Genomic DNA, 14,140 nt, shown 5'->3' on the forward strand with positions numbered 1-14,140 from the left:
TAGGCATAGACAGTATTCTGCTCCAACAAGTTCAAGTCATAAAGTGATCAGCAAGGAAGGTAAATTCATTTAGCAAGAAAACAAAAGTTCTTTTTAAAAGGAAAGCTATAATTAAGTATCCTTAAATGCTTATGGTTTAATGAGACTTTTAAAAAACAAATCAAGAGTTTAATTTTTAAAAATGACCTCCACCCTCTTGCATCTTCCTAATCCAGGATTACAATTCCCTCATTAGTAAGTATCAACAGCAAAAATAACCTTAAGTGTTTATTTTCTTTCACAAATATCTTTGGTTATTCATCTACACTATTTCAAATGATGTAAAAACATAACCTTTAAAATGTCTGAATTTGAAAGGATGTCGGTCTGTTATATACTTACACATCTTGAAGGTTCTGTAATTACCAAGAGTTGGAGAGAACTACAGCATGAGCCAATTAAACTAAAATGAAGAGAACTGTATTCTTCACATCCACTGTATACAAAGCACAAGAAGTCTTTAGTCCCCTGTGAATAATTTTCAACAAGAAATTTAGAACAGGGTGGGTGGGGGAAAAGGGTGAGAATTTGAAATTCCAAGCAATTCAGAATGACACAGCTAGAAAAAAAATAAACAAGGAAAAATGCTTAATCTTAATTTTGAGCTTCAGCCTCAAAAAAAAAAACTGCTCTGGTACAAATATCTGAGGAATGACAGTATTCTAGTGAGACACAACTAAGCCATAAATTATGTAAGGAAGCTGCCTTCCAGATTATAAGCAACTTAGAGTAATATAAAGTCTCTCTCCCTTTATTTTATTGTATCCTTTATAATACATGGGACAATGCCTAGGTGACTTTCAAAAACTATGATTTGAATGTAGTCCAGTTACAGTTAATGATGATGATGAGTCTTATCTGATGACCGATGACATGACTACACAACGGCTTATGACATCTGCAATAATCCCATTTATCCATCAGTTAATCTTTAACCAACCTCAACCATCAAAAATACAACAAAAGACTCAAGTATTAAGGAAAACAGTACAATGCTATACATTCATATTTTGGACAAGTTATTTAACTTTCCAGAGTTTACTTTCCTCACATGCTTGTGGCAGGAGAAATGGGAGATGATGTACTGTGTGGCAATTAAGAAAGTTTGTGAAAGCATCTGGCACACAGCACTTACTCAATACATTCGCTTCTTTACTACACAAAACTGACGTACAGCCTCACTTAATGACTTAAACCTGAATGTAAAGTTGAGACTGATGTTTCTTTAACCAGTTTCTCTGTGGTTACAGTGGAGATCAGATGAGTGCAGAACCATGCTGCCGAAAGTAGGAACTGATGTCAAGGGAGCAGAGAAAAAGATGATCAATTAGAAAGGCACAGGATCCTGGGACAATTCTGTGAAATCACAACCTAAACCCGATCCACATTCAGCTGGCCTCTAATACCATTACAGAACAGTATGTTTATAATGAGAAAGCTAAATCATCAATAGAAGGTTCAATTATAATCTGCATTTCAGCACTCAGCAGTAGGAGGCTGTTCAAAAAAATCAATATGGAAATTTGGAACAATTTTTTCTTTCAAATACCAAAGGTCAAACTTCCAGATTAGCCTATTAAAGTCCATGTAAGTTACAAATGACTTGAGTACAACTAATATATTTCAAATATATCTCCATGAATGACTTTTGCATATATGAGAAAGGATATGTGTGACATTTCATGGTCTGATAATAATCACAGTAAGATGCAATTTTAAGTATTCTCACTGAGCCAAGAAGTTTGTCACTGTCCTACTGTGCTGTCCTCACTGAAAAAAAGAAAAAAGGGGGGGGAGGGGGAGGGGGAGGCAGGCTACATGCCTGGTACATTGAAACACATTTTACCCAAAGAATACAACATTCATTGTAACTGGAACTCCTCAAACATCATAATTAGAGACCTTCCCCCATTAAGAAAATTACTTATACTTTTTTTAAAATGTTTATTCATTTTTGAGAGAGAGAGAGAGAGACAGACAGGGCGTGAGCAGGCGAGGGGCAGAGCAAGAGAGGGAGACACACAATCTGAAGCAGGCTCCAGGCTCCAAGCTGTCAGCATGGAGTCCAACGCAGGACTCGAACTAGCAGGACTCGAACTAGCAGGACTCGAACTAGGAGCCGTGAGATCATGACCCGAGGCAAAGTCCGACACTTACCTGACAAAGCCACCCAAGGGCCCCAAGAAAATTACTCATACTTTATATCTGAGCGTATGTTTGAGTTCCGTATTTCCATCCTAACAATCTAAAAGTATTAATTTTAATCAAAAGTGACAATATTTTCTTCTCTTTAGCCTAGGTCACTAAGTGGTTTTGAAACGGGTAAACCTTGTTTTTTAAAACTATGATAATGTGTCAAAAGCCCTATAAATTGAAAATTAGTTTACCCTGAAATCAGCGATACACAGTCCAATGGATGAGGGAAAAAATGTGAAAAAGTATAAATTACCTGTTAGCTTTGTCTTTGAATGCATCTAAACTGTAATCAAATGAGACAGGATACCAAAAGTCCATCAAAAAAATTACTACAAAAACCTGGTATCAAATCTGCTCAAAAATTCCTTGAAGCTACCAATTCACACAAAGTATGCCCAAAAAAAAGCAAAAAAACCAGAGCTAATTTCCCACTGCTTCGTATTACTATTTAAGCATCATCACTGAAATAATACCATTCTGACTTTTTAAAAAAATTTTTTTTAATGTTTATTTATTTTTGAGAGAGGAAGAGACAGAGTGAGAGCCAGGGAGGGCAGAGAGGGAGGGAGACACAGAATCCGAAGCAAGCTCCAGGCTCTGAGCTATCACACACAGCCTGGCCCAGGCTCAAACTCATGAACCACGAGATCATGACCTGAGCCTAAGTCAGAAGCTTAACCAACAGAGCCACCCAGGTGCCCCTTAACACCACTCTGATTTTAAAGAAAATTCTAAATCCAAAAGATAGGTAGCTGACTACTGCACCATCACAGAAAATGTTTTAAACCATGGGAGAACACACCAGCATTCGGCAACTAGACTGGTGTATAAATGCACCGCCTTTTACTGAAAGTTTTAGAGCTGGAATGAGCATAAGATAACCACAAATTAAAATCTCACTTTACAAATAAGGAAACTGAGGCCATGCGGCTTACTCAAGATCACACAGCTAATTAGAGCAGTGAAGAAATCCCAGGGTCCTAAAGTAAGTGTTCTTCTGTTGTTACCTCCATGTCAACTCAAATCACCTGGGTGCACAATTTTAAGACAACATTTAGTAACTAAATAGGCTAATGTGGACACTGAATTATTATGGCTATATGATTGTTTCAGTCTGGTCTAGAGAAAAGACCTTTAAACTGGAAATCAGGCTTCTAGTCATGGTTCTTCCATAAATTCAAGTCATGAGAGTATCCCCTTGGGTAAATCATCCTCTCTAGTCCTCCCTTTCCCCATCTATTAAGGAAGACTGGCACAGATTCTCTCTAAAATCCCTTTTAGCTTTTAAAAATTAAAATATGAATATAAACAAGAGCAAATAAATGACTTGTTTAGTTGGCTAGGGATAGTTTCATCAAAAAACAAAACAAAACACTTTTTTCATGTCTCATTTGCATGTACCATAAGGAAAAGTGAATTATTTTAAAGTATCTGCTCTTTGTGCTTCAAAATTGATTTTACTGTTTAACCTACTTCTTAGTATATTCTCAAAGACAAAAATTAAGGATTATATTAAAGTATAACATGTTAATTTCAAAAAAAAATCACTTTTTTCTAAACCTATACTTAAGATGAACGTCTGCTAATTGGAAAAAGTTTATAAAAAATTGTGCTATCAGTCTTCTAGTTTAAAAAGGAAAGTGTTAACTCACAAATGTATCAACTAATGTCTTTCTTATAAGTTATGACTTTGCTTAATTCAAGTCAATACATATAAGGATACCCTTAATTTATCAACACAAATTTTACTGAATATACACTTCCATTGATTTCAAGTTTTTAGTAACTTTTATTGTCTTATGAGAGATGCATTTTATCTTCAATCTAGCAAGATTTATACTTTCAAAGGCTCCTTCCAATGACCAAAAACTAATTTCGATTTCTTTTCATCAGGAGTACTGCACTGTATAAATTTTAGGGCCCCTGGACCTGCCCCTGGTTAATAATTTGAACAGCAATCTTAGAATTAATTTTCCAATATATTCCTATTGAGAAAGTAAATATTTCAGAACCTAGCAAATGCTTAAAAGAATACACCCAAGCAGTGTGGTACAGCGGGAAAACATGAATTTTTGAATCAGATCTGGGATCTAAATCCCAGCTCTGCCTTTTCTTAGATGTACATGTGATATTATGCATACCTTACCAGGTATCTCTCGGACCTAAACAGATTTAAAACAGTAACATCTAAAGGATTTGAGATAATTATAGTTCCAAGTACCTAAAACACAGCCTAACATAAAATAGACATTCAACAAGTTGTAGTAGTAATCTCATAAAGCAATTTCTCATACTATCTATAAATTGAAAATGAAAAAAGAAAAAGAATTTATCATGATTACTGTCAAGAGGATAGAGCAAATAGGAGAGGTTAAGGGTTGCTCAGTTCAGAGTTGCTTCAGAAAAGAATGACGTGCAATCATTATGTTAAAGAATTCCTCTTACGATTGAGGGGTTGCTTTTATAGAAAAATATCTCCAAAAAAGCTTGTATTTTCTTAAAGTAGTTAAAGACATTCCTTTGAAGTCTTCTTCGTTTGCTTAGCAGTAACCTTTGTCACTTAAAGAGTAAATCTGGGTCCATTCCTTTCTCGATTGCAAGTACTAAACGAATGAAAATCAAATTTAAGAAGTTTTACTTAACCACATTTTCAACTTGAAACTGACTTAAAAAAATAAAGGAATGCTTTCTAGTAGCAAAACCTCCGGATAATAAGGCCAACGAAAGGAATCCGTTCTCAATTTGTCAGTAATTGTCCCAACTTGAGCAAGCAGGGCTCTCCTTGACTTTAAAAAGGCTGGATTAACGACTAGTGATTTTAAAGCAGTGGTTAACAGAACTTTTTTAAATGAAATCTTTTGTACAAATGACAACTACAGTTGGCTTTAAATAACAAGAGAAGGAGATTTTTGAAGATACACCTCCTCCACTCCTCCTATGCCTCCTAGGTCTTGGAGACCCTGTAAGTATTTGAAAATGACTGTCCTACATCAAATGTATTACTTTTGTTTGGAAACTCTGCCTTATGATTAAAAAATTCTTTTATATGTCTCATTGATGCCACTGTTTCTCAGAAAGCACTTTCTCACAACTAACCTGTGAGAAAGACTGCTGTAGTTTCCCATCTTAAAGACAATAAAACAAGAGTGTATTTATTCACTGATTCATGCAACATTGCTGGATACTATGGTGCTACACTGACAAAGATCAATACAAAAAGACTTAACGCCTCCTCTAAAGAAAATCATGTTCTAATAAAGGAGATACAGACTGTATACTTAGAAGACTTTTGAAAATAAAGAATAATAGTATGATAGCCAGTTACCATGATAAAACAAGAAAAGAACATCTTCCTTCGCTGAGCCCTAAGGGGCAAAGAATGAGTCAAGACAGAGGTTAAAGGCTATAACTGAAAAGAAAGAAAGCTGAAGGAACTTATACAAGATAACATTAGTTTTCACAGTGAAGCAGTGGTTAAATTTCTGGAAGACAGATAAAAGAATTCTCAATAAAGAGCTTAAAGACAGTGATTAAAGTTCGGAATAGCTTGCACAGGAAAAGGAAGCAGGAGCTTACCAGGGACACACAAAAAAAAACCTGCCCAGAGGCCCTGGGAGTCCAGCTTAGATATCACCATCGTCCAATTTTCCCCAGGAGTGCACAACAGCCTAAAAAATATAAGCAGTGAAGGCAGATGGGTGGAATGATCCAAGACACTTTGTGCAATTTCTGGCCTTGCTCTGGGGAGGTAGTATGAAAGAAGAGGCAACTAGTAACTAGCAACTAGTTAACGAATAAGGAGGCACCACGGCTTAAAAGAATGAAGGGGATCTTCTTGAGATCCAAGAGCACATTAATGTCAGAAGGAAAACAAGCAACAAGTACAACAGAATAATGAAATAATAACAACCTGCATTTATTCAGAATGCTTACGTTGTGCCACACACTATCCTAAGAGCTTTACATGTATTAACTATTCTGAAGAAGTAGGTACTGTTTTCTCTTCTTACAAAAGAGGAAACAAGTGATTTGCTCACTACATCTAACAAATGGAGAAGCTAAGATAGAACATAATATCAAAGTTTAAGATTTCTAAAGCAACAAAATGACAAGCTCTAAGACAGAGTGAAGACCACTGTAATAAGAAGAGGCCAGGTCTGTCTGATCATCCTGTTTGATCCTGACCCCCAGGAGGAACACATAATAACTGATTTTAAATTGAGTAAATGAATGACTGTGCCACATGTATTGGATGAAATTAAGATCTGAACTGGAAAGAATGTGAGGAAGGTATGAAAGTCTTCAGTGACTAAAGGAACACGTTTAAGAAGTTAGGACACAGTCACAGGGAGTGCAAAAAAGAACAGTTCACAATGGCCCAGGCCACAAAACGTGACAGATGTGGTTAATAAATGGTTTCTGGGCCTAATGATTTAAGAATTCCAAGGAAAACAGACACATCAACTTAAGAAGATAAGCCTGAATTCCCAGGGTAAAGCCAGGTTTCAGATGCAAAGAAGGCAAAGAACTCTGAGAACAGGTTGAAGATACAGAAGAGTCAATCTGCAATGAAAATGGGGGTTCACAGTGGACAGCTCAACCGGCTGAGAAGAAAAAATCATGGAGAAGGGAGTCAACTGCAGAGTACAGCTAGTGAGCAAAAAAGACCGGACTACAGGTTTGGTCTTCAAAAGCTCAAGCCAAGGTTACTACCAGTGCATCATACTAGCTCTACTTTCAAATCATTATTGTTTCAGGAGACTAGGCTGACTACCCTTCAAAGGAAGTGCCACAAGATCATTAAAGACCTACTACATCTTAAGACTTCACTTACAGTCGCAAAGAGAGTTCAAACATTTCAGAGCGGTCCTTGCATCAACTTATCCAATTAATCAATTACTATGGTTTAGCTTAAAGGCCTAGTTTCTCATTTAATCAATCATTCGCTAACCATCCATACACTGTGTCTAACACTAAGCTAAGTGCTTCGTGGTTCAAAAGGGTGTCTGGTGTAAGCTTTGGGCAGGGTCCACAACCGAGCTCATGAGAGAAACAAAAAAAGAAGGGAACGGAAAAGAAAGGGAAGAAATGAAGAGAAGCAAAACGTATTTTTAGATAAATATTTGGCGTGTACTTTCTATTATGTACATCACACTCCCTCAATAAAGTTATCCAAGATGTGACATACTTATTCCAATGATTATGCAAGAATCATTATCACAACTTTTCTGAATCTACCCCCAAGAGCCAGTAGCATTCTTTGCAAGTGTCCCAACGGTACCAAACCTATATCCTTTGGGACTGATTTTCAGTGTGGTTCAAACTGGCCATGCAGGCTTTTCAAAATGTAAGCTCTAAAAATTGTACCAAAAAAAATGGCAGCATCACTAAAATGAGCATTTAGTATTACAATATAACAACCTGTAAAAATAACATTCAATCTTAACATTTAACTTGTGGCATAACCATGGCTAAATAGTGGTACAAACCGCACCTTCGAGCTAGGTAGTGTTCTAATGCTTTATTCTATTTCACAACAACCCTGTAAGGTAGGTCCTATTAGTATTTTCATTTCAGAGGGGAAAACTGAAGCTAGAAGAAGTTAAGTAACTTGTTAAAGACGATGCAGCTAGAATAAGGTAGAAATGACACTCAAAACCTGGCAGTCCAAAGCCTACACTCTATTATATTCTCAGTCTATTTTTTAGTCAGACTCCCAACACACACGTTGAATAAAGTAAAACTAAAGGAAAATTCCCTACAGACTATCCATAGTTTTATTCTCAGGAGTCATCAAAGACATGCAAATTAAAGTATTAAAGTACTATTTTTTCACCTATGAAACTAAAGATATGAAATGCTGGCTAAGGCACTGCTACACAATAGAAATACACTAATATAACCTTGACTTGTATAATTAATTCTGAAGAGCATTCCCTTTAGAGCCAGAGGGTCTGCATTAGGATACTAGTTCTGCCACTTACGAGCACAGTGACCTTAAGAAAATTTCTTAGGTTTTCAAGGCTTCTTTTGTAAAACAAATGATGGTAGTACTCCATACAGTTGTGCAAATGAAATGAGTTTACACACGCAAAGCACAGTAAAAGACAAAGAACAGTGTGTGTGGCACATGATAAGCATTCATTAAGTGTTAGCTATTATTAATTCCTACCTTTCTGGAGGTCAATTTGGCAACATATACCAATTCTGTCTGGCTCAGTAATTCCATAATCACGGATAGGTTCAGTATTTATGTGCCTAAATAATCACAGTTGCATTATCTGTAGCAGAGGAAATACGAACTAACTGGAATTAATCAAAATACCTGGCAGTAGGGAAATGGTTAAGCAAACTGAGGTACGGTAGAGTGTTACTCTGTACAAGTCATATTGATATATTTAACATGAAAATACTATATTTTAAAAAAAGTTTGTAACATGACATAGTACCTCAATTTTACTAAGGGTTCAGGAGTATATGAAAAATTAAAAGAAAACACATCAAAATGTAAATATTGCTTATGTCCAAGCAGTAGAACTAGAGGTAATTTTTAAAAATTTTTTAACATTTATTTTTGAAAGATAGAGACAGAGCACAAGCGGGGGAGGGGCAGAGAGAGAGGGAGACAGAATCTGAAGCAGGCTCCAGGCTCAGGGCTGTCAGCACAGAGCCCCATGTGGGGCTCGAACTCACGACTGTGAGATCATGACCTGGACGCTTAACCAACTGAGCCACCCAGGTGCCCCTAGAGGTGATTTTTATTTCCTTATTTATAAATTTAGATACTTCACGTTTTCTATCATGAATATGCATCACTTTTATAATTAGAAAATCTACTAAAATGAATTCGCTGCTTTGACAGATTATGACTGGTTTTCACAATACACTGACAGACACTAATTGCAATTCCTTTTATAGCTCAAGGATTTGTGCTTACTAGTAACACCTTTACTTTTTTGTTGCATTTACAATGAACAAACGAGAACTACTTTCAAAATTGGATTATTCAAAACTACAAATTGTCAGTAACTTTTACAAAAATTTAACAAAACTGCTAACGAACATCAGATGATCTTGAAAGTAACAGCAAAAAGTTATCTCAAAGGGACAGCTGGGAGCAACTTAGAATACAAAGGGAAGGCATACTACTTTCTCTAGTCTTAAACATATAATCTTCATAAACTGGAAAAGTGCTGTTATTACTTAGCTACATTTAATGAATGAATAACGTACAAACAAATGAAGCTTTCTCTATTTTGTCTCAATGAACTGACCTTGTGACTGAAGTATTATTTAGAAGGTCAATTTCTACACTCTAAAATAGTTGCAAATTTAATATTGATACTAATAATTTTCCAGGCTCCTGTGAAGGGTTATCTAGGAAGATAATGCAAATATACACATCTTATAGATACCTACTTTATGCTTTTGTTTTTTAACTTCTAAAGCCAGAGAGGTACTAACAGCTACAACACAACTGGCTGTCCTGAAACTATTAGAAAGAATCAGTCTAAGTGTAAGTGACACTTCAATGAATCTGTTACACCTTACTCCTTAATTTCTCTACACTAGAGAACAAAAAATAGTTAATTCCCCACCCCGTGTGATTTGTCAGACTGTCATTCAGCTTTCCCGTCTATACACTCCAGTAGTCCTAGACAACAACTATGTTCTCTAAGGAAGGGAAATCTATTATGAACATCAAGCTATTCCCCCAAATTTAGCAAATTTTACTACAGCCAGGAAAAACAAAAACCTTAACTGTCTCCATTTGTTATTAAACTCTTGTGCTCACAGGTATATCACAGACGATCTTAAAACTCATCTCTCTCTAATGTTACTCTGTGCTTTCCACCTAACAATAACCTCCACGTCACTTACTGCTCATGCCACACAGACAGGAGCTCTGTGAAGCTCATCTGGAATTATGGTGTGGACATCACAACCTGAGACTCTTCATCATGATTTAGCATGCGTCTATAAACTAACAATTGAAACCATTTCCAGACCACACTCTAAAGACAATCACTTTCATAACATGATTCCTACTCTGACGGCTAAGCCAAAAAAGACATACCAGAAGAGAGGCCAGTTATTTTCATTCAAACGTATCTCCTCCAATCCAATCCAATCCAATCCAATCCAATCTTTCAAGCCCATGTGGACAGAACCCATGCGGAAAGTACAGATGGTGAGGAATGGCTTTTCAAACGGAAGAACAAAAGGTTCACCTGACAGCAACTAATCCTACATAGCGGAACAAAAGCTCAGGGGTGAGACAGACGGCAACAGCAAGGAAAGAAGTGCAGAACTTCTTGGGGCAGCACTCTGATCCAAATCCATAGAGCTTCCAGGAGTTCCACAACTCCAGGCTCCTTTCTTAAAAATGTTTTGTGGCCCTTGCTGTTATTTAGGGTACCAAAAAAAAAAAAAAAAAAAAAAGAATGTGAAATGCCATATATTTTAGTGCACTGCAGGAAAGCTAACAAACTGGGATAAACTTTAAGTCCATCAACAACTTATAAATCCAAAAAGTCCTCTATTGTTTTCCATCTTAAAAAGAACTCATTTCTCTTAAAATCTTATAAAAAGCTCTACTTAAAATGCAAATTGTGTATAAAACTGTGGTATGGCATAACTTTTACTCTTGTGAACAATGATGAGGGCACACTTACAGTATGCCCTCAAAACGCTAAAAGGAACTTGACTTTACTGATGGGACTGTATCTGCAGTAGGCTTAGACATCTATCAAATACCTGGAAGTCCACCTACCACTCTATTCTGCAACGAAAACAAAACAATCTCAATACATATTTTACACTTTCTGCATCAATTTATAAAACAGAATCTGAAATGAGCACTTGAGACCTCTGGTAAACTACAATTTTCTTAGACTACAGTACCTACAGTATATATCCAAACAGTAATGCAAAATACAATACCTGTAAGTACTATACATATGTATACACATAAATACTCTTTTTTCTTTATGGAATACTATGTATTTGCTACTAGAAGATTGCTAACCTGAAAGAAAAAATTTGAAGGTCTAGGAAGTACTCAAACATTTACCAAAGGATAAGTCAGTGAAATACCATACCACCAACGCATGTATCTTAGTGAAGGCTCAAAGGACTATGACTTAAAAATGTATGTATTAAAAAACAGGATTCTTTTCAGTGGAAACTACTTAGGAGTATGAAGACTTATGAAATAATGAAAAATTATGCTTTTAAAAATTAGCAGATATTAAACCACTGAATATCAAACACCTGTCATTTACAAACTTCAATAAAGGATTTTAGAAAATCTTAGATGGCAACAAGTGATGGACAGAAAAGGTCCAAATGAGATCACAACCATAACACTACGTGTAAAAAAAAAAAAAAAAAAAAAAAAAAAAAAAAAAAATCAGTTTCAGTAGTCAGCGCTAACGTATCATCTATTATAGTCCTCTGCTAAACGAATAATGAAAGTCTCTCGCCTCTTCCAATAACACAACATCCAGAAAGAAGGGATCTTGATTCTTCAAGCTATACTGACATATCCCAAGCCCCTAGAACAGTGTCTGGCACACAGTAGTATTTATTGAATGAATGAGGGAATGAAGACCAGGTAGGAACGGGTAGACCTAAAGAGACGAAAAAACTGATCACACTTAAATAAAAGTACAAGTGGTTACTCACAGTATTAACAAAAACGAGTTAACGTCAAACGTGAGCTATTACAGATTTTACTAACAAATCTGATTTAGAAGAACTCAAGACTTCAAGAATAGCAAATTTTCCTAGAAAACTTACTGTATAAAACTATTTAAGATTCTTTTTAATTCTAAGTTCTGCTAAAAATGTTCCAACTGATTTAGTAGCAAAACACTACCTAACCCATTACAAACCCAGCTCACTTCATTATAAGGGAAAACATGCTAATCGACTTCACGAGTTCTTTTCTGTCAACATTTCTCACTTTCTTTTTCTTTCTCATATTTACTGGGGGGGGGAAAAACTTCAAAAACTCAAAATCCTTTTAATTGGTGTATCAAAACACTCAATTTTCCTGAGCATATCCTATCTTTACTAAAAGCCTGGAGTCTCTATGCAGTGACATCACCACTCAGGTTAAGTACAATTTCAGAACTCTGCATCAGGTCCATTTTTTTTTTTTTTTTTTTCTTAAACGTTTTAAGAATTCAGAGCAGTCCTCAAGTTCTCTGGGTGGGCTTCTTACTCAACTGGGACAACTGTATTAGTAAGTCTCCCCTCGCTGCAAATCGCCCTCGTGCAAAAGCATGCTCTAAGAAGCACATACAAACCACACCTTCCCCCCTTCACAAGTTACGGGTCTGTGATGCTAAGACACCGGAGATCTTTCTCCAGTTTCGGTGTTTTACAATCTCCCGTGCAATTGCTAGTTTGTCTGTCTTGACGTAGACCTGTTACTGTAGCGACACGAGCAAGTACGTCCAGTTTCTCTGTTACAACAGTGCATTTTAATCGCTTGCCATTGGCTACCTGGATCAGCTCTGACATCCAAAGTTATACCCCGTATACCGAACGCTGCAAGCGCCTGTAACTCAGCGTAAGGCTCAGAAAGAAAAGTTTCTAGGCAGAACCCGTTGGCGGTCACTAAAACCTACAGAGACGAGCAACTCGGGGCGGTGACTACTCGTTCTTTTGGGCTTCCAAGGCTAAAGAAGGGGCGACACAATTGTCCAGTGCGTTTTCTCTGGCTTCCCCTTGACCCTCCTACGAGTGGCGAGGCAATTCCTGCGCAAGAGAGTTTGTAAAGTGCTTCGGGAGCCTGTGGACGAAAGACGCTATCAATACACCTGATGTTGTTAGTCCACAACTAGCGAGCGTTACGTGGAACCACGGTCACTGCGTCGGGGGGCAGGTCGGTGGCAAAAGCCTCCCCGAGGAGAGGAAGGGAGAGGGAGAGGACAGTCCCCTTCATCATCCGACAGGTCTTGGTTGGCCATCTTTGAGGCCAGGGGATTTGTGAAACGGCAGCGAGCCCACACGTGAAAAGTTACACGCACGCCCCACACACGGAGGACTTGCACAGTCCCCGTCCCTGCGGGTCCGGTGGTCCCGGGAAGCGGGCCGGGAGGGGAGCGCCAGGGGCCGGGCCTACACCCCCAGGGACGTGGGAAGGTGCCAAGGGGCCCCGGCAAAGGGGCCCCGGCCGCGGCCGCCGCCCGCGGCTCGGCTGGAGGAGCAGCCCCCGGCTGGGTGCGCGGCGCCGGGCGCGGGGAACGGCCCGGGAGGGCGGCCGCGCAGGGGCCCCGCGCCGCCCCGTTGCCGGGAAGGCTCGCGCCCCGCGGCCGGCGGCGTGGGGGAGGGGAGGCCGGGCCTGCGGCCTGTTGGGGGGGAGTTCAGCCCGGGCCTCGCGTGCGGCTCTCCGCCGGGCCCCCGGCCCCGGGGTCCCAGGCGCCGACGAGAGACTCACCGGAAAGGCCCGGATCCGCATCTTGGTGTCCTTCCGGCTGCCCGTGCCTTTGCTCAGATTCGACATGGTGCTCGTCCCCTCCCCGGCGGCGGCTTCGGGTCGCACTCCGAGGCGCCGGTGTCACATTTAAGGCGGGCGGGCAGGCGAGGGGCTACGCTGCGGGCGGCGGCGCGGCCCCCGGGCTGGGCTGAGGAGCTGGCCGGCCCCTGGGCGGCCGCGGCGGGGGCGGCGGCGGCTCGGGCTCCGGCGGCTCGGGCTCGGCTGAGGGGGGGCTGCGCTGGCGCGGCGGCTCCGCGGGGTCCCCCTCACGCCCGGCTCGGCTCCCTTTATCGCGCTCCTCCGCGATGGCGGCGGCGGCGGCGACGGACAAACATCTCACTGCGCAGGCCGAACGTCCTCCTCCTCCTTCTCCTCCTCCGCCTCAGCGAGACGAGATCCGGCCCAGAGGGTGGAGGG

The 14,140-nt window shown here is 39.5% G+C and overlaps 1 protein-coding gene across 4 annotated transcripts in view; it reads right to left on the bottom strand.

Moving 5' to 3' along the window:
• The window catches only part of CUL3 (cullin 3), a 94,446-nt gene extending 80,559 nt beyond the window's left edge, over positions 1-13,887 (bottom strand). For 2 of the 4 annotated variants that reach the window (XM_042950318.1, XM_042950316.1), the window contains exons 1-2: positions 8,408-8,479; positions 382-507 (exon numbers count right to left, since the gene is read on the bottom strand). In XM_042950318.1, coding sequence (XP_042806252.1) covers positions 382-507; positions 8,408-8,464 — 183 coding nt within the window. In that variant the 5' untranslated portion in view covers positions 8,465-8,479. Of the gene's footprint in view, positions 1-381; positions 508-8,407; positions 8,480-12,747; positions 13,289-13,684 lie in introns of those variants that run through there. The other 2 variants (XM_042950317.1, XM_042950319.1) reach the window with 2 other exon arrangements.
• Between the last annotated feature and the right edge of the window lie 253 nt (positions 13,888-14,140).

Source organism: Panthera leo, chromosome C1, assembly GCF_018350215.1.
Source record: "Panthera leo isolate Ple1 chromosome C1, P.leo_Ple1_pat1.1, whole genome shotgun sequence".
Lineage (NCBI taxonomy): Eukaryota > Metazoa > Chordata > Mammalia > Carnivora > Felidae > Panthera > Panthera leo.